Source organism: Papilio polytes, unplaced genomic scaffold, assembly GCF_000836215.1.
Source record: "Papilio polytes unplaced genomic scaffold, Ppol_1.0 DF824225.1, whole genome shotgun sequence".
Classification (NCBI taxonomy): Eukaryota; Metazoa; Arthropoda; class Insecta; order Lepidoptera; family Papilionidae; genus Papilio; species Papilio polytes.
In genome coordinates this window covers 1,240,191-1,266,093 of record NW_013524979.1, presented here as the reverse complement: position 1 = coordinate 1,266,093, position 25,903 = coordinate 1,240,191, and the positions used below count along the sequence as shown (strand labels likewise).

General features: G+C 33.0%; 1 protein-coding gene across 1 annotated transcript; it reads right to left on the bottom strand.

Annotated features, from left to right (window-relative positions):
* Positions 1 to 12,911: 12,911 nt before the first annotated feature.
* On the bottom strand, positions 12,912 to 14,865 carry LOC106110521. Its single transcript, XM_013292377.1, has 5 exons — positions 14,692 to 14,865; positions 13,979 to 14,138; positions 13,467 to 13,640; positions 13,227 to 13,393; positions 12,912 to 13,064 (listed from the first exon to the last, which is right to left on the bottom strand). Exons 1-5 carry the CDS (start codon positions 14,863 to 14,865, stop codon positions 12,912 to 12,914), a joined length of 828 nt encoding a protein of 275 aa, XP_013147831.1.
* Positions 14,866 to 25,903: the final 11,038 nt, after the last annotated feature.

The window sequence follows — 25,903 nt, the reverse complement described above, 5'->3', positions numbered from 1 at the left end:
TGATTATTGGATTCAGGTTCCAGGTATAGTATTTTTGCTTACCGAAATAAAAAATATACTCCATAAAATAGGTACTAGCAACTATTTTTGTAAAACTCAAATTAAAATTAATATTTGTAGATGAAAAGAAGTTTTCTATATGCGTTCTGTGTGGATAAGCCAAAATGAATCCTTATCGTGTTGCCATATAAATAACTAGCTGCTCGCGATTTTTCCGCGTAAAATAAAAAATAAAAAAACATAGCCTAACTAAATGATAACGTAACTTTTTAATGGTGAAAGAATTTTTAAAATCGGCGCAGTAGTTTTTGAGTTATTTCATTACATACAAAAATAAATATCTTTACTCCTAGATTATTAGTACAGATTGATTACATAATAAACGGAAATATTTATTCACCATAGTAAAGTTACACTTATGTCACCAAGCACCTGATGCCAAGTTTCTATTAAAAAACTTTTCCACGAGCACGAAATGAATTCAAAAAACTTTGGCGGTCATTTAAATTGTAAATCGTTCTTCCTCCGACATTATGTGTCTTAAAGTTATTTTTTTAATCACAATCTACATATAAAAAAAGGAATTTACATGAACAGTTTTTGCGTGTCTTTCAAAAAGGTTACGTTAAGCTTATACATGTTCCATTTGATCTGAAAAGTTGGTTCGTTCCGATAAATCTGATGTGTGGTTTTGAGGATGTAACAATAGATGGCGTTAGTTTAACTTTTTTAAGTGAAGTGTGAATATACCTCCTATATTATTTAAATCTCTTTGATCTAGGACTAAACTTGCTAAGTGTACTTTGGGAAACTTCCACATACTTATATAAACTTGTGTTTCAACATGTTACGTCAATGAAAACGCTCAATAAATGAAGAACGAGGCTATAGTATTGCGAGCTAATATCTCTGAAGCCACACACGATTTATCAACGTCGCTTGTCGCACGAATACCGACAGTCCGCACAGACGGGTGAAGTATCGACACTTGATTTGATAAAGCACGAACATGCGGTGTCCTACAATACGAGAGGAAAGAATTCAAAATTCATATCCATTCTTTGACAGAGGGAAAGAAAAAGCATCGTTATTTTACAAATAATCTTATTAATGTTATAAACTAGATATCACTCGTAAATCTGTCAGCGTGGAATTAAAAAAAAGATAAGCTTTCTTTGTAATGTGAGTAAAGTTATTGATACACTATATTTGACTAGTGTGACATCACAATATAAAAATAAATAAATTATTAGAAAATCTATTTGTAATAATTCAATTCAAATAAGTTAGAAGATGAATTCACTATTGAGTATAATAAGAATGTGATATTGAATATCTCTGGATCATATTTCCCCGCGTATGCGGCACATTACCATCTTCACTGAGAAAGTTTTTCAAGAACTTGGAGCGACGTCAATTAATCAAGACATTAACAAGAAATTGAAAAATTAATACCAATACCTTTCAGAATCATATTCTGAAAATTTTATAATGAACAGAAACACACAAGTTACTAATTTTATAAATGCGAAAGTTATCTATACTATTATAATAAAGCGTAAACACGCATTTTTTTGTTGCCTAAGATGTCAGCAATCACAGCATATTTTTGAATAACACTTTTTTTAATAAAAAGCCCTACACTTACGTCACGCTTTAGGCTATATATTTTCACGCCATTAAACTTAGGTGATAAATATTTTGGATAAAAACCCTAATGTGGAAAAGAGACCATAAATTGCTGCCAACATCAAGAAAGCAAGATTGCTAAGGTTTGTCACGTCATGTCATTTTGACATTAGCAATTGATAATTTGACACGGGTAAATAATAATAATTAAATTTTCAAACTTTTATGCGGATGAAGTCGCACGGCAACAACTAGTAGATAGTATAGATGGATGTGTGTTAGAGTCAATTAAGGTTAGGCAACGTATCTGCAATTGCGTATGTTTATGGGCAACGGTTGCTTTCCATTTCGATGGATTCAGGTGGCCTCTTGCTCGTTTGCCACCTTGAATTATAAAAAACAAGTTTGTAGCCTAAAAGGCTGAATGGATTTGGATGAAATTTGGCACACATATACATGTACTAATTATAAAAAATTGTATTTTCGTATGTATTGAAATAACTCAAAAACTACTGGGCCGATTTCAAAAATTCTTGCACCATTAAAGACCTACGTTATCACTCAGTAGCAGAGTTTTTATTTTTAGCTAGTTGTTCCTCGTGACTTCGCCCGCGTGAAATTAAAACTATAGCCTATGTTCCAGATAAATTACCATTCTAACGGTGAAAGATTTTTTAAAATCGATCCAGTAGCTTTTGATTTATTTCAATACATACAAAAATGCAAATCTTTCCTCTTTAATATTAGTATAGATTTAACGCTGGCGAAGTCACGAGCAATAACTAGTAAAGATATAAAAATAATTTTCATTGTAATATATTAGGTTGTCGAGGGTAACAGATGGCGTGTTCATTCAATTTGTCTTCCTCCAGCTGATGTTACATGTCACATAAGATGGACAAGTGAAAACTTTTCGAATTATATTTTTCAATGATATTTTTATATATCAACTAGCTGTTCCCGTGCGGCTTCATCCGCATGGAATTATGAAAATTTTATTTTATTGTTTACATTTGTCAAATTATCAATTGCAAATGTTAAACTGACATGACATGACAAACCTTGGTAATCTTGTTTCCTTGATGTTGTCAGCAATTTATGGTCTCTTTCTCACAATCGGGTTTTTATCCAATTTATTTACCCCCTAAGTTTAATAGCGTAAAAATATAAAGCCTGAAGCGTGACGTAAGTGTAAGGTTTTTTTTTTTTATCAAAAAAAGAGTTATTTAAAATATGCTGTAATTACTGACATCTTACGCCACAAAGTAATGTGTGTTTACGTTTTATTATATTAGTATATCTTAAGTATTCTGTGGTGTATTCAACTTTTAAATAATTTTTTTTTTACCTTAATAATAACATCATACCAATCATTTAAAAAATATTTATATGTTATCAATACTAATATTATAAAGAGAAACTTTTTTTGTATGCATTGAAATAACTCAAAAACTACTGAGCCGATTTCAAAAACTTTTTCACAATTAGAAAGATAATTTATTTGTGAGAAACATAGGCTATATCTCTTATTCTTTTTATATTTTACGCGGACAAAGTCGCGAGCAACAGCTAGTAACATTACAAATAATTAAGATGGATGTATAGATGCCCTCTGTCCCACTTTGGGGACATGGGGATGGATGTTTGTAAGAGTTCGTAGCCTAAACTGGTCATCGGCTCTCGATGAAATTTGGCAGAGTTGTAGAGGATAGTCTGGAAGAACACATAGGCTACTTAGTGTTGTTTTTTTTTAATTGTGGATGGAGTCGCAGGCGAAAGCTGTTATAAAATAAGACATGAACATTTTTTTCTTTTAAAAGTTAACTTTAACACAAACGTCATTATCTATTTACCGACCTCTGTTTTCGCAAGTGGTAGTTTCGTAAATATAGGGAAAGGAAAATTGGTTTTCCTACAGGGTAAATATTTGTTAGGCAGAGGTCAGATTTGTTGCGGACAAACAAGATTTTATATAGATGAACGGAAATTGTTTGTTGTTCGATTTAATAAAAGAAAATTAACTTATTGTGTAGTGTAAATTAATACAAAATGTTATTAAAATAATAAATTCGAAAGTTTCGATGGATGTTTATTATTACTTATTTCGATGATGTTTAACAAAGTTTTAGGAGATAGATGGAATTTTATGTATTTCTAAAGATTTTTTAATTCCACGCAGTCGAAGTCGCAGTTATAAGCAAGTATTCAAATCTTACTAATCTTATTCTAAAGTTTGGACGGATGTTTGTTAGAGTTTGTAGCCTAAACGGTTGCACGGTTCTCGGTGAAATTTGGTAGAGGATAGGCTGAAAGAACACATAGGCTACAAACTTTTGTTTATTTGAACTCCACGTTGACGGAGTCGCGGGCGAAAGCTGGTATTTATATTATATTTTATTGTACTCTCCTTTTGCTCTCATTTATTTAGTAGTTTTTACAACTTTTGAAGTATTTTCTAACAAAAGAAAAGTTTTCTTGCGAAATTCAAATTAAAATAACATCAGGGTATTTTTATATACAATTCTTTAAATTTATAGCTCATTAGTACGTATTAATTATTTAAAAATTGTTTATAAGTAAATGAAAATACAGATAAATTCATAAAGGGTCTATCCCACTACTGTCTGATAGAAGCTCAGATAGCTTAAGAACGTCACTGTCAGTTAAGGGAACAAAATCCGAAATTTCCATTACATATTTCACGCGCTAGAGTTATCAGACAATTTGCAATTTGGTGGGACAGGCCATAACATCAACATAATGTTGCTGTCAAATATTATAAACGCGAAAGTTTAACTGCTAAAAGAATCTAGATTCTTCTTCTTCTTCTTCTTGGAAAGTCTGGAAGCTAACAAAGGCTACTTCTTTTTGTGATTTTTTCCCTATTTAAGGGAAGAAAGCCTGACACTATCTTTGAAATGGAGTAAAATATTTGAATTTCCTAAAATATATCATCCATTTTAAACACATACATTTAATATATCACACACGATTTATGTTCTCCACTTAAATTGACATATACTCTGTACACGGTCTTCGAATAAATGTGATACCGATTCTCTTAACATATCGTGATATATGTCATACGCGCGCTCTCAATACTTAAAACTAACAGTTCCCGTGCTTATGCATGAAATTATTTTTATTTTATTTACACTAACTTTCGTCTGCAACTCCGTTTGCGTGAAATTAGAAAAAAAAGCCTATGTGTCTTTCAGACTATCTTTTTCCAGTATTAAAACCAGAATTTCCAAAGTTTTATTCTTCATAAATGTTGAATCAAAAAGGTTAACAGTCTCAAGAAATAAAAAAATATCCTGTTTACTAAAAAAAGGTAAAAATCTTGTTTTTTTTTACTTCATGATCCTAAGCAAACTTTCTAACATATAGGAGATTGCTAAATAAAATACTCGAAACCCACTTCACTAAATTGGCACACCGCTATCATAAAGTAAAGAAAGTCTGCGAGTTATAGCTGAGTTTCCGGTAGCTTTTTAATGCTTATATAGTTTTCAAATACGATCCCAGCCGACTCATAAACATGTAGTTTTATGTGCACAAATATGCGTAATATTAAAATAATACAGAAGTTGGTTGCTTTGGGAATAAACTTACGTAAAAATGTAGCGATACTTTTGCTACAAACGGACTCAAATAATATAACACGTGTAGGATAACATGTTAACGTTAGCCTCATATCGTCAAATCGTGACAACGCAGTGTGTAATAACTTCTTTATATCATACTAGCTGTTGCTCGCGACTTTGTCCGCGTGAAATTAAAAAACAGTAAAAATATAGCCTATGTTATGAAGTAATAAAATGGCTTTTTAACTGTGCATGAATTTTTGAGGTTTTTCAATACATACCAAAATACAAATTTTTCCTCTTTATAATGGTTGTTTAATTTTTTTTTCGGAGGTAAAGTTAAACATGCAATAAAAGTTGTCAATAAAAGAATACAGTCAAACAATTTATTTCACGCATATTGAATAGCGCACCAAAAACTACCGATGTGTTATTTTAGCATTTAAATGATATTGTTATAGGTATAACCTAAATTCACAAACATGGGTAGGAAATATAATTCTTCGACTATGCTAACGATAGTCGTAACACTCGGGTACTTTAATTTATTTATATCTGTACTGATATTATAAAAAGGAACGATTTGTATTTTAGTTTTGGCCGATTTTTAAATTTCTTTCACCGTAAGAATTTATCTGTAAGATATGACCATGTTTTTTTTATTTTTTTTTTTTAAATTTCACAGGGGTTAAGTCGCGAGTAACAACTAGTCACAAATACATTTCGATGTAACTCACAAGTTTGATACGTAAATTGTAAAGTTATTTGAAGCTCGTTGGGTTTCGGAATGGATTGCGAATAACTTTGTGTGGGGGCGATAATAAATTTATAAACTGTGCGATATAGCCCCCAGCGTGATATCAGAATTACTATTGTATCACTAATTAAAATCGGAAATTATTGAATTGCAAATAAACATAAACATACTAGCTTTCGCCCGCGATTCTGTCTGCACGAAATAAGAAAAAAAAACCTTAATTGTTATCCTTTTTTATTCTTCGACACTATCCTCTACATCTATGCCAAATTTCATCAAGATCCGTTCAGCAGTTTAGGCTACAAACGCTAACAAACATCCATGTAAACTTTCATATTTATAATACTAGCTTACGCCCGCGGCTTCGTTCGCGTGGAATTAAAATAACAAAACAAAAGTGACTAGCTTATGTGTTCTTCCTGACTATCCTATACATCTATACCAAATTTCATCGAAATCCGTTCAGCAGTTTAGGTTACAAACGCTAACATACATCCATCTAAACTTTCACATTTAATATATTAGTAAGATTTAAAAAAGTCGTAAAACCCAATATTGGTAAGAATTTGTTAGTAATTTTATATGAACAAAATCACTATTAATCTTCATTTGAAAAGGCTTGTAACATTTCTTTTAACACCTTATTCACGACGTAATATTAACTTTTACGAAAAGAAAAAATAAAATTATCCGACTTTAATCCCTTTTCCTTCCCATCCTTTTTCTCATAGAAATAGGATGGATAGGAGACGCATTCGAGGGGGAAATATCCTATTTATGTGCGCCTCCTCTGTCGATTAAGGGTATGCAACGTATCCGCTATTGCGAATGTTTATTTTATAATAAAAGGGGCAAACGAGCGGCGTGAACACCAAGGTAGTCAACGACATGGACATCCGCAACACCAGAGGAACTACAGCTGCGTTGCCGGCCCTTGAAGAAATTAAAATGTCTATGAGCAGCAGTCGCTTCGCCATTTTGGTGGAATCAGATGGCTGCCTACTCATGTGCCACCATATGATATAAAAAAAAATCTTTATCTTTAATGTTAACTAGGTAAGATTAATGGATATTTTCCTGATAACAATAACGCTAATTAACTAATTTCAACATCAATAAGTTAAAATGAGGTTGATGGTTTTTATTTAACTTTAGTTTTTAACAAAAGAAAATCAATTTAAATAAATGTTTAAATCCAAATAATGTATGACGTGATTAAAACGAAGTATACTACAATTTTATATAACACTTTAAGCAAATCCAATTCTTTCTTACGAGTCCAAGGTGTTCGCGTATTGTTGTATTTTCTTGTTACACGACAGCTTTAGTACGTACTCATAGTGGTATTATAAAGATTTGTACGATTATGTTATACTAGCTGTTCCCGTGCGGCTTCATCCGCATGAAATTATGAAAATTTTATTTTATTGTTTACATTTGTCAAATTATCAATAGCATATGTCAAAATGACATGACATGACAAACTATAGCAATCTTGCTTTCTTGATGTTGACAGCAACTTATGGTCTCTTTCCCACATTAAGGTATTTATCCAAAATATTTACTCCCTGAGTTTAATGTCGTGAAAATATATAGCCTAAAGCGTGACGTAAGTGTAGGGCTTTTTATTAAAAAAAGAATTATTCAAAAATATGCTGTAATTGCTGACATCTTAGGCAACAATGAAGTGGGTGTTTACGCTTTATTATAATAGTATAGATGAGTACAAGATAACATGAATATTTACAGCGCGCGCATTTTACTAAACTATCGCACAATTGTGCGATTGTCGATTGTTTCGCAGCCAATTCAAGTTTAGTTCAACAAACATCATCCTTTTGTTATCTGTTTAAATTATGTTTAATTAAAAAATACAATGAAGAAAAAAATTTATACATTCTTAAGATTTAACGATTAAGACATTATGAAAACTGTTCCGTTGGGGATTTTCACCTTTACAAACACTCCAACATTTTAATTTAGAAAATATTAGATAGATTAAGGTTTATACAGCACTTGAAAAAGAATATTAAAGTGAATGGTATTATATCCAAGTTATTTGAATATTCGGAGTTAACTCATTTGCATTATTAATATTATGTTCTGTTAAACCTTTACTTTGCTTAATTTATTAGCTTTTTAAGGACAAATTAAACAGATTCAGGATTTTGATTTACATTTTAATTCATATTACAATTTCATTGTGTTGTAAAATTATTTTATTATGGCTACTAGCTGTTGCCCGCGACTTCGTAAGCGTGGTATTAGAAAACATACAAACTATATAAATAAGAAAAAGCTACGTATACTTCGGGAACCCGATATTTCTCGGGGATGAATCTTATCCCATGTACGAGTACTCCAGACTTTGTTTTATATCTGTGCCAAATTTCAATAAGATATGTTGAACCGTTGTAGAATGATCGAGTAAACATTAAAAAACCAAAATAATGAATCCCACGGGAACTGTAAATATTCTCGGGATAAAAAGTAGTCTATGTGTTCTTGCAGACTATGCTCTAAACCTGTGCCAAATTTCATGAAGATCCGTTCAGCCGTTTAGGCTACGAACGCTAACAAACATCCATCCATCTAAACTTTCGCATTTACTATTAGTTAGATTATAAAAAGGCTTGTAGAACACATAGGCTACTGAATACGTGTTTTATTTCACATGTACGAAGTCACGGGTATAAATAAGTAAATAGTTTGTAAATTGTTATTTCTCTCGATCGCTATGTTCAAATATACTCAAATAGGTAAAAATTGTTCGCAATAGATCATACCTTTTTCCAATCAATATGTACGTCACGTAGCGGACAGGCGTTATTAACATTTCCCCCAGCAAACGCCTGCATTAATATTTATATACGATTTGGTAACGAATTTTTATCACTCCATCAAAATGTAGGTGAAAATGTCGATATTTTAATTAATATTAGATTATCCTAAGGCCTTTAAGGCTTTACTATAAAAGTAAGACAATTTCAAATACATTTCAGCTTACGTCCACATTTTTTATATGATTTATGCTGGGGTAAAGTTTCCATTGATTTTATCGTTACCTAGTCTAAGTAACTTAACTTTAACTTGCAGACAAAGTCCGCTACATGGTGTTAAATGCTTTATAGGATTTTGTTAATACTATTTTCGGTTTTTCTTTATTTTTCACTTTCTTATTTTGTATTGTTTGTTTATAATTGTATGGTTTCGGTATTTAGTTTAAGGTATTATGGGACGGTCATGTTCTAAAGAACCAAAGTCCATATAAAAATAAAGAAAAAAAAATTAACTTAAATACGCGTGGTTAAATGTACCTGAGAAACCAACCATTAAATACGGATGTTTGACGAATAATAAAACAACTAAAGAGTTTATGGGTATATTACAGTTAATATTTTTAGCTGTTCTATTGAGCGTGCACACCTTGGACTAAACTATCGCAAAACCGTTTAGTCGCGTTATGATTCCTATGAGCTTTTATCGAGATAGGCCCATTAATAATTAATTAAGGGTAGGCAACGCATCTGCAATTGCGGATGTCTATGGGCAGCGGTCGCTCCATTTCGGTGGATTCAAGTGGCCGCTTGCGAGTTTGACACTTTATATTATAAAAAAAAAATAATTTATTGTTGTGTAACAAAATAGTTGAATGGGCTGCGAAACAATCGACAATCGCACAACAGTTGTGTTGTTGTTTAGTCAAAGATGTGCAACCGCACCAAATATTTTTGGTTTCTAAAAAAACCTTAAAAGAATGTTTTTTTTTTAATACTATCGCATAATGTTCATATCATTTATTGTACAGAATAAAATAAATTTGTTTACCAATTCTGTTTTTATATGGTTAACAACAAATTAAACAAATTGTGTAACAATTCGTTAAAACAAGAGCACGGAATTACGTTGATAATGTGATAATATTGGTTGGTGTAATTAAAAGCTCTGTGAACTGTTCCCTAATGAATGGCACTCATCGAATGTACTCGAATCAGTGTTGCTTAGTTTATATTGAATTAAATCAATGTTATTTTGTGTTGATTTTAAGAGGATTTATTACCAGAGTGCTAAAGATGTTTTTCACTTGTTTTTGCCTTTGTCTACCCACAGCTAGATAAAATCTTTTTGAAGACTTCTTTTCAAATAAATGTTATAATTAAAATATCAGTTTATTTATAAAAAAAACATATTTTAAAATACAGTTAATAGATGGCGCTATTATCTATTCTAATATAGTAAAGAGGAAAGATTTGTATTTATGTTTGTATTGAAATAACTCAAAAACTACTAAGCTGATTTCAAAAATTCTTTCACCCCTAAAAAGCTACGTTATCAGTGATTAACAGGCCATATTTCATTATTTTATAATTTCACGTGGACGAAGTCGCGATCAATCATTAATGTGACATTTTATTGCTAAAAATTCATTTTTGCTTTCAAATCAAAGTCAATAGATGGCGCTATTGTATCTAATACAGCCCTAATCAGTATCTTCCTCAAATTAAGGTTAGGTGGTTTATTGTATTGAACTTTTTTATGCGGAGAACACGACAAGGCAGTACAATACTGTTAAAATTCTGATGCTTTCTTACTTTTTTTTATAAGTTAAACTTCAAATTTAGCTTCAATAAAGTATAAATTAAAGTACCAAGGCACAGATTATGTTATGTAGGAACCGGTTTACAGCTGACCTCCCTAATGACCCACATATATTGTTTATTTGAGCTGAAAATGTATCGTTGGCACATTGCCAGATACAGGAATGAACAAACAAGACCAAATCATTCCCTACATAACATTGTTTAGGAAACCTATTCAAATATATGTTAGACTAGCTGTTGCCTGCGACCTCGTCCACGAAATATTAAGATAAAAAAGTAGCCTATATGTCCGTCTATGTCCTACTCTTCAGTGAAAGTCTGGTCGAATTCGGTCCAGCTGTTTCGGAGATTACCCGTAACAAACGCAGCTTGCAGACAGACAGACAAAAAAATATTAAATGCGATTTTCGTCATCAGCAATACACCAGCTTCCCGAATTTTGGAATTTTTCTTTCTGTTTGTAAAACAGACACTCCAATTTTATTACATGTATAGATGTATGGAAGAGCAGCACATACTGTGTAAGGGCAAATTGAGGATTAAATTAATAAAGTTAGAATAATAAAAATAAACTTAATTTTGATTACGGATAGCTGCTCCAGTGCGGCTTCATCCGAATGAAATGTCAAAATTCAAATGCACAAATGACAATTGCTTCCTTGATGTTGGCAGTAACTTATGGTCTCTTTTCCACATTAGGATTTTTGTCTAAAATATTTACCCCCTAAGTTTACTGGCGTGAAAATATATAGCCTAAAGCGTGACGTAAGTGTAGGGCTAATTATTAAAAAAGAATTATTCAAAAATATGCTGTAATTGCTGACATCTTAGGCAACAAAGCAGTGTGTGTTTACGCTTTATTATAATAGTATAGATGTATTGAAATACTTAAGAAATTCTTAAGTGTACGTCGGTGTTTCCTTGCTCATTTGCACCTTTATATTAAAAAAAAGAGTTTTTATCGATAATTAATTTATTCCCAAAATTGAATACTCGATAAATCAGTTTTCTTGTAGTATTTCGGCTGGTTATTTATTGAAAAAGTTCCCCGCGTTGAAGAATTTAATATAAGAATTCTTTTCCTCCCTTTTATTCGGTAAATTAATTCTGATAAATCATTTCCAATTACTGAATATCTTATTACATATTTCGTATTGAAGGATTTTTAATAAATGCTTATATCATTAGGATGCAAAATTTAAATATGTTTGAAATTTTACTTAAAAAGAAATAGTTGAAATTTACGATTTTTTTATAATATAAGATGGCAAACGAGCAAGCGGCCACCTCAAAAGTGACCGCTGCCTACAAACATCCGCAATTGCAGATAAAGAGGACATTTTTCCTTTCCTATGCATCTCCTCCGCCGTCAAATCCAATTTTCCTTCCTATCCGTTTCTCTTAAGAAAAGGGTGGAAAGGGAAAGGGACTAAAATTAGGCCCCCGGCACCACACTCATTAGACGAAACGCGGAATTACTTCCACTTCACGCCTGTTTTCTGTGTGGTCGTGGTATTGCACTGGGCGAGCCGACCCATTCGTGCGAAGATGTTAAAGCGGGCTCTACCACTGTTACTATGTAATTTATGTCATATACAAGATAGACATTTTTGTTGTGTTAAATATAGTTTGTACAAAACTTCGGTGGATGTCTAGATTATTTATAAAAAAAATCTTACTTTGTTATTCTATCAGGTAGTATTCAAGAATCTCGTGAAAGTTTGTCGCAGACAGCATACGAGATAAGTTAGTACTTTGTAACGTACAAAGCGTTATTTTCCATTTCCTTTCAACAAACTTACAGAATCTGTTTATCTACATCCAGGTCAGTGACGGAATACAAAATTTATTCCACGTATAGATGTATGCCATTTAAGATTTAGTTACTGAGAATGTATGGAACTTGACAAATTTAAAATACTATAAAGTAGAGAGAAAATGTAGGAAAGATTCTGTTGTTAGTAAAGTAAGTAATTTAAATTTATTTCGCTCTGGCGCATATTTACCGCTTGGCGATCGCGCTTTTTTAACGCTCTAGTTCATACGAACGTTTTAAAATGGCTCTTGTCCTTACATTCTGTACATAAAACGTAACAAGGTGCGATAAAAAAGAGTCGTGCCTAAAACGCGCTGCTGTTCATACAGCATCAGATACTTAAAATTCATTTCTTAGATTTCAATGTTTTTTTAACGCGCGTTATAAAAGCGTCCATGTGTATGGGGCCTTATTTTTTCTTGTTATTTAAGCTTAGCTGAGCTTTAAGCTATTTAACACGAAGGAAAAATAAATAGAAAATCTTGATAGAACGATAGTTTTTATTATATATCCAGAAATCATTAGGTATTTTTTTTATTTTCTTCACCGTCTGTTGTTTCAATATTAAATCTAGCGAGTTGCTGTATTTCTAAGTCCGCTACTTCCTCAACATCTGGTATGCGATATGCCATTAGTGATGCACTGATATTCTCACCTGTGCCAGGAAATAATACCTACAACAAGTAAATTCTTAATTTAATAATAGATGGCGCTGGTAGCTTCGAGAATCAATGCATTTATTTCCTTTTGTAACAGAAACTGAATTAACTTTAAGTTCAACAAAAACCATTAAGCTGTTCTATTTATAACGAAATATATAATTTTTATGAACATACCTGATCATTATTTAAATATTTACTATACAAGATTTCATTGAATTTAACAAAACTTAATTCCGCAGCAAGTTCTTGACTTCGTTTCGATGTAAATATTCCGGAAATTGCAGGTACATGGGCACTGGCAGCTAACGCCATCGCTGATTTTAACAACTCTTTACCAAGTCCTAAAATAACAGTGTACAAAGCGTGTGTTTTAGAATTCCCTGATATAAGTTATTCGTTCTTAACTTATCTCACCTTTATGACGATAACTTTCTTCAAGTGCTAATACGTAAACTTTCAAATATTTCCTCACTTCCAACTTGTCGAACAAGTTAACAGACTTCTCAATTTCATTATTGAATGACATTATACTTGCGTATAACAAGTTATATGTTAACTTAACACGACTGAATGTACGGGAGAAAGAACCTAAAATTTAATTTCCTTAAATCATGCTAATATTATCTGAACCCTGGATTTTATAGCCTCATTTACATTTAGCATATACTTATTTTGTAATAAAAAGGGGTAAAACAGCGGCGGGAACACCGAAGACGTCCTCGAGGAGGACGGAGGATCGATGAAAAGGAGACTAGTGACGCTCATGGAACATCAATACCAGAGGAATGGAAATGCTAGGCTTCTTGAAGGACCTTAAGTTCCACAACGCGGCAGTGCGAAGCAGAAAGTTTCGCGAAAACTGTACGGTTCGGTTATTGTAAATTAAATGTTTTCTACTACAATATTAATGCCAGTAATTGTCTTACATTTCTCTTGGATTCGCATTATAATGACTCCAATAAGTTGATCAGTTTCTTCATTCACAGCTGCTATAGACATCTTGTCTTTCATCCATATACGAGCGTTGTTAAGGAATTCTTCCGTCGCCTCTTCGTCGTTTTTTATTTTAACTGAATTATAAGTCACCTGTTGAAAATAATTGAAGTGATCATTGTCTTATTCTGGAGGGCTTCAGGCTTTCATTTCTTATCGTTTATTTTGCGTTGCTTATATATCGCTAGGTTAAGAACTTAAAATGGTCAGCAATCCTTTCTCCTCACCATCACAATTCTAGTTCTGAATCCCAAATGGCCATCATGGATGTGATAAATTTGTCTAGTTTGTTTTAGGTTTACCTCATGATCATCAACTAGCCCTTTTCCCTACGGAGGGTTGACACAGTATATGCTGACATCCGTACATTTCTATCACCCGTCTTATCTGAATCCAATCCCTTTTTAGGCATATCCTTTTTTCACTCAATCCATCCATACTTAATTTTGATAAGTTAACATCCATACTTTCTTCTGTCTTCCTCTACCTTCGTAGCCATCCACATTCAATCCTAACACTTTCTGGTTTGTGTACTCATCCTCTGGTTGCATAACATCTCCATACCACACGAACCTTTCGCTTTTCAATTTGTTGACCACTGGCGCTACCTAAAACTTCCTCTAATATGTACATTCTTTAGGCTTACCTCTTGGTTTAAATAGTGATCGTTCAGTAACTGGGCAGCGTCATCATACCTTGTGTCTTGTAGATCCTCGAATCTTATCCCACAAGGCAATCGACACCAAATCGATGGTGCTTTTATTCTTTCTTCTAAGATCTTCATCTTTTCAATTTCTGTTTCTGCTTCGGTTTTTGCCATAACTCACCTTTCAGTTAACTCTTTGACTTATTCTTGTTCTCTTTAAACTTTTTCTTAGATATTATCGGTAACATACGAATAAAATTTTGACATAATTTCTTCTAGAATCTTCTTATTTAATAGAGTATTTAGAAGTTTTTATGGTTATGTTATTATGTAGCAATTCTCGATATAAATTGTGCAATACACAACCGTACAGGAAGAACGTAACACAATAAGTAAATTTGAATCGGACGTCTTCGATCGAAGACAGCCTGGTACCGAAAATAAAAATTACTCGGCGACTTTCAGCTATAAAAAAAGAAGCGAAACCAGGAAATCAATACACGCCGATACAAGGTGAAAGAAAGAGGTCAACGGATTGTTATACAAAGTAAAGATTATAGTATACGTCTTCAGATAATTTTAAGATAAATCGGAATTTGGATTTGCTTTCAAATTTATTGATTAAAAAAAACTGTGACTTAGTTTTCCTATAATATTACGGAGAATATAAATGGAATGTTAAAACTCTTACGATTCAGTTACTAATTTGGTATGTCAGTAGGCCTATCGACTAAAGCATGAGACATATAGTGTACTTAACACCCCACTACAGTGCTGTTAAAATCTCGATAGTAATTGTAAACATTTTGTATACTTTTTTCAAAATTTTAGTGAATTAAATCGAGATAAAATTAAAAATAACGCCATCTGTTTCAAAAAATAAAAACACTTTTTTAAACCTGATTTTTATTTTTAGTAAAAGCAAAAACGCTGTAGGCTTAAACCGTATATCAGTTTTATCAGGTTAATAAAGTAAAGTTTATGCTACATTGTCGTAAAAATTTATTTAAGGTACATTTTACGATTTTCAATATCAATAAATTGGATACTTGTACCTAAACCTTTCTTAGAGTAAATGATGAATATCATTTGTAACCTACGTAATATACTTAATTAATTGGATATCGCTACGAGAGAGGACTAGAGAAGGGCAGGAATTATTTTAAAACGGTTGCATTTCCAAACACATTCTGTTTACAAAGTAAATACGATATCGTTTTGTTTTGCGGAATTGAAAGGAGATATTCGATACTTATTCCATACGGACTAACAATAGAACTTCTATTAAATAATTTCTATTAAGCTGAAAATCGAATAGAAAAAAGGAAGTAACAAGAAAATTATAGTAATGAAATGTAGGAAGAGTTCCTTAGTTTTTGTTACTGCAGAACCTTAAAGCCAGCACCGTAAGCGGCCATAGATTAAAGAATTCAGTGAATGTAATTACTAAAATTAGTTAAATTGCATTGGTTATGGTTCATCGTTTATAAATATAATAAAACTGGAGTGTCTGTTTGTAACATCGAAAGAAAATACATATTTGCGTTTCTAGTAACGAAAATCGCATTTAAAAATGATTTGTCTGTCTGTCTGCAAGCCGCGTTCGTTCCTGGTTATTTCCAAAACGAAAGGACCTATTTCGACCGGACTTTCACTGAAGGGTAGCTAACAGACGGGCTTATTATAGGCCACTTTTTTATCTTAATATTGTGTGAATGAAGTCGTAGGCAACAGCTTGTTAACATAATAAAATAACAACAAACAATTAATACTATTATTAATAATTTGTTAAATCACTTCTTAAAAAAAACTATCGTTAAGACAATTTTAACTTGCTCATATAATATTTGCAGGTGCATTTATTCTTAGAATTTTGTACCAAAATTAACAAAACATGCAAGAAACTTTCTAAACAACGTTACTTAATGAAGTAATTAAATGTGCTTCAGTTGTAAGAATAACTGCTTATTTCGCAGCAGGTGAAATTTACGATGTCACGCGCTACGTCGCGAAGCAAAACGAGTTATTTAAGCGGATTTGAAAAGCGTGACTTGATCGTATACAAAATTCAAACGTCTAATGTCTAAACAAAATAAGTAAGAATTACAGCGGCACTCAGTCATTAAGTTATCTCTATTATGTCAGTAAGAAAAATGTGTTCTAAATGTTCTCTTAAGGAATTAATGACTGAGTGCGTAGATATTCTATTAACATTTTGAACTAGTTTAATTTTTTTTACGATGAAAAATCTACTGAAATGTAAATCATCAAGGTGAGTATTTAAACTTTTGCAAATTAACAATACAGTGGTAGTGCCCGCTTTAACATCTTCGCACAAATGTGTCGGCTTGCCCGGTGTAATACCACGACCACACAGAAGAACACACACAGGCATGAAGTGGGAGCAATTCCATGTTTCGTCTGACGAGTGTGGTTCCGGAGGCCTAATCTTAGTACCTTTTCCTTTCCACGCTTTTCTTAAGAGGAAAGCATGGGAAGGAAAAGTGGACTTGACGGTGGGGGATAGGCACAGGAAAGGGAAATATCCTGCTTCTGTTCGCCTCGTCTTCCGTCGATTAAGGGTAGACAACGCATCGGCAATTGCAGATGTCTATGGGCAGCGGTCGCTTCGCTATTTCGGCCTATTCAGGTGGCCGCTGCTCGTTTACCAAGTAAGATAAAAAAAAAGATTGCTTGTTTTTTACATCATTAGGTATCTAAACTAGCAATTGGACACATTAATGCACTGAAATGGCGAAGCGAATCCTATACATAGACTTCCTACTTCTGATCTATGGTGTTATGCGTACCCTTTCGCCTCAAATCCACTTATAAGGAGCAAGGCAAAGGGACTAAAGTTTGGCCTTCGGCACAGACAAACGCATTACATCCAATTGACACCTGTCTTCTGTCATAATATTGCACCAAGCCAGAACATTACAGGCTAAATTAAAAATGGTATCTATTAAATCTACTGACCTGATACTCCGGAGAAGAATACAATTGAAAAACACCTCATAGTTCAGTCTTTTATGGGAAAATCACTATCACTTCCACTTCTTTAATATAAATACGTAACAGTATGGCCGGTTTCCCAGGTACATTTAACCATTAGTGTTTTTGGTTCGATGCGTTCCCGAACTACCTAATTTGATTTATAACCTTGAAATTTTGGTTAACTAACCTAACTTTGCCTAACACTAATAAATCATTAGGTAATGAAAGAAATGGAAACCACAGCCATATAATGTCACTTATAAACTCCGAATTACTTTGTTTTGACGACAGATTGTAAGCGACGCTTACGAAGTGTTTGACTCCGTTATTGCAAAACACAACACATTGTAACAAAAATTGGTATACTGTAACATTCATGCAATCATATAAGATTTAGTACTTTCATGTAGATTCACTCGTTATCGATTTTATTGTCGCACGTGTTATAAATCTATTACGATGTTGCAATAATACACTATCCCGATACATGCAATAAAATATTATACGACCGTTGTAAAATTCAATTCAAATTCCAACAATAGTTAGAACGATAAAAATTGGAGGCATAGCACGAAAATTTGCAAAGTATTGGTTGACAAATTTGTATTTATATCCACTATCGCGTATTTTTTTGACCGACTTTCCAAAAGAAGGAGGTACTCAATTCGTCTGTATGTTTTTTTATGTGTGTTGTAGCTAACTCCGCCGTTAGAGGACCGATTTTGATAATTATTTTTTATCCGAAAGGTAGTACTTGCAGGTAGGACCTATTTTTTTGTTAGATTTTTGGAGTCAAAGACTCCGACGTAGTTAAATAGTTTAGCTCAAAATTGGGTGATGAAATTATCTTTAAAAATACATGCTATTAGCTTCAGCCAGTATAGATACAATAATGTCAACATCTTCTAGCTTGAGCTTCAACTCATAGAAAAGTAGTTCGCGTCTAGTCTAGTCGCGTATAGTTTCGTACAAATTTTGTCGACATTATGAAAATTTTTCTTAAATTTTTGTGCGAGACACTCATGGTTGAATTATTGCTTGCAATATTTTGACAATGTTCTTTGAGTAATTTATGAATGTTAAATTGAATTTTACAGCTGCCTTTGTTAGATTTTTATCCGTGCACGGTTATTTCGATAAAAATTAATTACCTTACAATCATGGGCATCATTAGCGTGAGATGGTCAATGATCTAGTGGCTTATTTAGTTGCTTAAAACTTATGTAATTACTAAACAAATCTAAATCAAAGTTAACACTAAGCTTGTCCTGCATTAACTCTTAACACTTTTTAGAGAAGGCACACTTTTTTTGAATGGAGGTGCGCACACTACTCGATTTTTAGTTGTACAACTAAACAGTTGGGTGGGTTGCAAAACAATCGACAATCGCACAAAGGCTTGCGCCCGCTCTTTCTATATTCTTAAGTTTGTTAAACAAATTGAAAAGAATATGGCGAAGTGTGAACAGTAAAATTAAGTAATGTTACAATTTATTCAATTGCGTCGAGGCAATAATATTATACGAGTCTCTCTTACGACTAGTCTAGAAAATCATTTACATTTTCTTTTCTCCTGGAGAATATGATAGTCATTGTCTTTTTTAACGTATTTTCTGCTTCTATGCAGTAATAAAGTAATAAGGTTTTAGAAAAAGTAACTGAATTTTAGACGATGATGTCATCTTGATATTATAAATGCGAAAGTTTAGATGGATGTTTGTTTGAGTTTGTAGCTTAAATTGCTGAATGTATGTAAATGAAATTTGGCTTAGATGTAGAGGATAGTCTGGAAAACGATACACTGTATAGTGAAGTAACTAATTGTAAAAATATTCATTACAGTTTTGAAGTTTAATTTTTATTCTAATTTGAATCCTAATGAACATCTTATATGTTAATAATAGTTTTTATTTTTATAACTAGCTGTTCCCGTGCGATTTCATTCGCATAAAATTATGAAAATTTTATTTTGGTGTTTACATGTGTCAAATTATCAATTGCAAATGTCAAAGTGATATGACATAATGACAAACCATGGCAACCTTTCTTCCTTGATGTTGGTAGCAACTTATGGTCTCTTTCCCATATTAGGGTTTTTATCTAAAATATTTACCGCCTAAGTTTAATGGTGTGAAAATATATAGCCTAAAGCATGACGTAAGTGTAGGGCGTTTTATCAAAAAAAGAATTATTCAAAAATATGCTGGGATTGCTGACATATCAGGCAACAAAGAAGTGGGTGTTTACGCTTTATTATAATAGTATAGATATAGATATACATAAAAGTTAAAGGAAAATTATACACCGTTTTAATTTATTTTAAACGTTAAAATCAAAGTTTACACATCAAAGAGACGAAAGTAAGTCAAGGTTTTATAATTTATTTAGTAAGCGACAAATCACATCATGGAGGGCATCTTTAATTTACCGCTTCTCTTTGTCACGTAAAAGTTTTTAATGAAATTTCTCAAAGGAAAAAATAAACCATTTTATTCTTTAGACAGACAGTATCTAAAACTCATTAAAACTGTAAACAAGTGACTAGAGAAAAAAAAACTTTTTAACAATCAACAAAGCTGATCACATGACTGTGTGAAAACCGGAATTTACCCGATGACTACATTCAGAGACATGCTGCCTCTCAAGTAAACCCTTAGTCAAGACATGTACAGTCGGGGAAACTACGGGTGACCTTCAACCTTGATCTTAAACCTTAAAAGCCATAATCGCTTGCACTTTTAAATAAAAGGTGGAACAAAAATTGTACTCCAATTTGTTACATGTATAGACTAGCTGTACCGTGTGACTTCATTCGCATGAAATTATGAAAATTTTATTTTATTGTTTACAATTTGTCAAATTATCAATCGCAAATGTCAAAATGACATGTCATGATCACAACCTTGCTTCCTTGATGTTGGCAGGAACTTATAGTCTCTTTCCCACATTAGGATTTTAATCCAAAATATATACCCCCTAAGTTTAATGGCGTTAAAATATATTGCCTAAAGCACGACGCAAGTGTAGGGCTTTTTATTTAAAAAATATACAAAATTATGGTGTTATTGCTGACATCTTAGGCAACAAAGAAGTGTGTGTTTACGCTTTATTATAATAGTATAGATAGATACATGAATTCTTAGTACTCGGCTACGTATTATCAGAAGTGTCTGCATTCTTATTTAACTTTTTTAATTATAATAAGATGAATAAGAGTATATTGCGATACAAAATCAATTAAACCAATCCGTTTCAGACGTGAATTTAAAACGATTGAACTGTGGAACAGTGGAAAAAAGTATAAAAGGGTGAAATAAAACAGTTAGTAAATAAAAGTGCACGGGCGCTGGCGATCGCAGACAGTTTTACGAGATTTCAATCCGTGTTGTTTAATGTTAACATAAATTACTTTGTTCGACGGAATAAACACGTTCGCTATTGGAAAAGCTTTAATTGTCCGACTTACTACGTGTTTGTTGATCGATAGTTGGTTTATAAGAAACAAATAGAATACTGAATTCTTATAAATATTCATACTAATTACTAGCTGTTCGCGAGCGGCTTCATCCGCATAAAATTATTTTATTGTTTACAATTGTCCAATTATCAATTGCAAATGTTAAAATTACATGACATCATGACAACCTTGCTTGCTTGATGTTATTAGGCAACAAAGTAGTGTGTGTTTACGCTTTATTATAATCGTATGGATTAAGACAAATATTTTGTACTTTTGTATTGAATTAACTCAAAAACTGGGCTGATGTTAAGAAAGAAAGAAACAGAAAGGTAATTTAGAGTTTGAAGCGTAAATTGCTGAATGGATCTCTAAGAAATTTGGCATAGATGTAGAGTCTGGGCATTGGCATAGAAATTTTGTCGATGACATTAGGACGTTCTTGCAACTGTCGTGTAAACAATTGTGTTAGACCCTCTATTCTATGTTCATTGTTTGGGATTCAAAAATACATGTGTTAATGATGTTTTTGGTACAAAACAAGCGGCGTAGGTCACAGTAGTATTTTCCATATATACTCGTATGTACCTACGCTTTCCATCCATTTACATAATGGAGTTGTTAGTATACCTGAGAGTGTATTTATCCTAATGACAGCTTTCAAAACGCTTCGCTTTTGTTTTAAAAACCTCCGATATATCGAACATTGTGTGGAGGATGTTTATTTCCAACCCATTCGCTTTCCACTCAAGATAGAACATTCCAGAAAGTGAACTCACCATCGAGTTCAACTCGCTACAAAAAAAGTTCGACTGTGCAGTTAAAACAGTGGGTTTGTTGAACTGTGTGGTAATTACTCCTAGATAGAGTACAGTTCAATTGATAGGTAATATTTGCTTACATTTACTATCGCACAACTGTTTCTTGCTTGGACTCTAATAAGCTTATATGGAGGTGCGCACTCTACACGATTTTTAGTTATGCAACTAAACAGTTTAAGGGACTGCGAAACAATCGACAATCGCAAAACTGTTGTGCGTTGTAGTCAAAGGTGCGCCTGTTCTAAATGTGTCATCTGTGGCGGACTTTAAATTAAATCTCTCAAAAACGGATAGGAAATAAACGACCTTGACTATATTGCAATATTTTTTTTTCTTAACCTTAACTTTTGGTGAAAATAAATTTGTACGTACAAAAAGTTTTACGAAGTCAATCCGCGTTGTACACCAGCTATAAAAGTTTACAAACTTCTCTCCGGATATCCAAGTTCGATTAGATTCGAACTAATCAATCGTGAATTTGATTCACCCTTATAAAGTTGGTACAGAAATAGAACACGTTTTATTCTTTAATATATAAAATTTAATAATAAACAACTACAAGAATTCATCATCATCTTTCTCCTTATCCTACTCCCGTAGTGGTGCGACAGGTTTTTGTTCTCCACATAACTCTATCATCCGTTATCTCAGTCATCACTCCCTTCTTGACCATGCCACCTTTCACGCGATCCTCCCTCTCTTTCTAGGTCTGTCTACCGGTGTACCAACACACTCAAAAATAAATGTACCACATTCACCGAAATAAGGAAGTGCTAGCTGCCCATAGACATACGCAATTACACATTTGTGGCCTGTCAAGGCCTATGACACAAAAAAATAATAATTTTCTTTTATGCGTTATCTCATTATCATCTTTCTCCCTATCCTACTCCCGTAGTGGCGCGATAGGTTTTTGTTCTCCACATAACTCTATCATACGCCATTTCAGTCATCACTCTCTTTTTGATCATGCCTCTTCGCGATATCGCGTCTCTTTTCGATCATCTTATATGCGTTATATCATCTGTTTAAAATTTCCGATTCCTATCCTATCTTTATGTAAAAAATGATGGGAAGGGAAAGAGAACAAAAATTAGGCCTCTGAGATGCACACTCTAATGAGTAAATGCAAAATTACGTCTACTTTACGCTTGTCTTCTGTATAGTTATGGTATTGCAATGGGTGAGCTAGCTTATTCGTGGAAAAATGTTACAGCAGACTCTACCAACATTTAAGTTTGTTATTTGAATATTTTGGGATTGGCAACTTTAATATTCAAACAGTATTGACAAGTGCTAGCTCTGTTTAATCCATTTAGGATAAAAGAGATGGTAGATAAGGAATGAATAAAATGGAAAAGGCGTAATCTAGTTACTCCGAATAAAACCATTTCGACGTCTAAGTGAATTTTGTCGTTCTGTAACGTATCCTGCATTAAGGGAATCGCCTTTAATAAAATAACCCCTTTTAAATAAATTTCCACTTCTGTTTATCAATAATTTTTGATAGATGGCGTTAGTAGTTTCAAAATAATCGAGTAACTAATTTTAAATACCAGTAAATAATTACATATCGGGAGTTCAATAAAAATTTACATTTGTTTAAACAATATAATTTCTATTTTTAACATAACTTTTATATAAGTTTGTCGGAGTGACGAACGGTTTGTAGAGTTAATTCCAAAGGCAGATCAAATATACGGTAAATATGCTCAATTGTGGGTGTTATATCGAAGATAATGAAATAACATTTGCGTAAAAATAGAAACATCTTTAGTTGACCACCATATTAAATGAAAACTTCACAACACAACCTAATCGGATTTGCAAACATTTACAAAGATTAACCGATTGACTTTATAACAAAGCGTATCATTCCACCATTCAAGGACAACTGTCATCAGTTATCGTCGTCTTGATATCTATCTTGCACGATGCACATTCAGCCAGTACTCAAAATTATTAATGGCCAGTAACTTTAATTGTTCAAAAAGTATCAATAATTTCACGCCATGTATTTGTTACAGTTAAAACAGAAAATTATCTCTGGCCATCTTTTGTTTTTTAACGGTAGTGGAACGGCATTTAAATATTATTTAACAGTAATAGTAAACAAACATTTTAGTTTGTATAAAACGGTACACAGACCTCACACGGTTCACATGATACCTCAAAGTCGGCGTAAATTTCATTTCAAACATTCATTAACACTTTTACCTTCGGAATCAGTCGTGCGATTTAATTTGGGACACGTTTTACATTCATATTAATTAACGATGAATGGATGTTTGTTAGAGTTTGTAGCCTAAACGGCTGAACGGACCTTAATGAAATTTGCATAGCTGTGGAGGATAGTGTGGAAGAACACAATATACTTATTATTGATTTTTTTAAATCCACGCGGACAGATTTTTAATTTTTACAGCGGTAGTGCCCGCTTTAATATCTTATCACGAATGGGCCGGCACGCCCGGTGTAATACCATGACCACACAGAAGACAGACGTGAAATGGAAGCAATTCCGTGTTTCGTCTGATGAGTGTAGTGCCGGAGGCCTAATTTAAGTCCCTTTCTCTTTACTACCCTTTTCTTATATGGAGAGGATGTGAAGGGGAAGTGGATTTGAAGGTGGAGGAGATGCATAGTAAGGAGAAATATCCTCTTTATGTGCGTCTCCTCCTCCATCGCATAAGGGTAGTGCAATTGCGGATGTCTATGGGCAGCGGTCGCTTCGCCATTCCGGTGGATTCAGGTGGGTATATGTTATAAAAAAAAACGGAGTCGCGAGAGAAAGCCAGTAATAAATAAATTAATATTTATTTCTGTGCTATTTAAAATGTCCATGTGATATTTGCTGTATAAATTGAGTGTGATGGGCGTCGTCGGAACCGAAGGCGATACAAGGCTTTGCGGGATTTCAGCAATATTGGTTTTATGTAAATGTATGTTGTACGTCGGAATAATGAGTTCACGCTCCCTGAATATTCCTTTACAGATGCCGCTCGATATGTTCACGTTAAATCTGTTTATCGTATACTGATATTATTTATTTAATACTAGCTTTCGCCCGCGACTCCGTCCGCGTGGTATAAAAAAAAACAAAACCAAGTAGCCTATGTGTTCTTCCAGACTATCCTCTATTTGTATGCAAAATTTCGTTGAGATTTATCCATCAGTTTAGGCTACAAACTCTAACAAACATCCATCTATCCATCCATCCAAACTTTCACATTTATAATATTAGTATGATGACGGAACGAACAGATGAGATGATTGAAAAATAAGATAGCAATAATGAATGTGGATAGAAAATAAACAAAAAAGGATGGATGCAATGTATGAAAGAGGATATGCTTAAGGGAGTGAATTCAGATAAGACAGCTGATAAAATTAGAAGAGTACATACTGTGCCGACCGTGTATAGCGTTACGAAAACAGATAAAACAATAAACATTGTATCTCCATAGTTACTAAAAGATTTTCTTTCTAAACATTTTTACAGCGCTTGAAGCTACGAAGTTTTTTGAATTCCCTTTAATATTTTGGACTAAAATATTAATATTTAGAAATAAACGAGCTGTTGCCCGGGACTTCGTCCGAGTGGTATTCGAAAACATGCAAACTATATAAATTACAAAAAGTTACGTATCCCTCAGGAACCGGACATTTCTCGGGGATGAAGCTTATCCCATGTGTACTCCAGACTTTTATATCTGTGCCAAATTTCAATAAGATATGTTGAACCGTTGCAGAATGATCGAGTAAACATTAAAAAACTAAATCAATGAATCCCACGGGGATCGTAACTTATCCCGGGATAAAAAGTAGCTTATGTGTTCTTCCAGACTAGCAAAAGCGAGAGAGAAGAATGCGAGAGATATTATGCACGTAAAATGTATGAAGGATGAAAATGGTAAAATTTTGTTGAAAGATGGAG

Coding starts and splice junctions, on each gene's coding strand:
- LOC106110521 (XM_013292377.1), bottom strand. CDS start 14,865: ATGGCAAAAACCGAAGCAGAAACAGAAATTGAAAAGATGAAGATCTTA. Junction 13,641..13,978: donor AATGCGAATCCAAGAGAAAT/GTAAGACAATTA, acceptor ATTAAATTTTAG/GTTCTTTCTCCCGTACATTC. Junction 13,394..13,466: donor AGAAAGTTATCGTCATAAAG/GTGAGATAAGTT, acceptor CTGTTATTTTAG/GACTTGGTAAAGAGTTGTTA.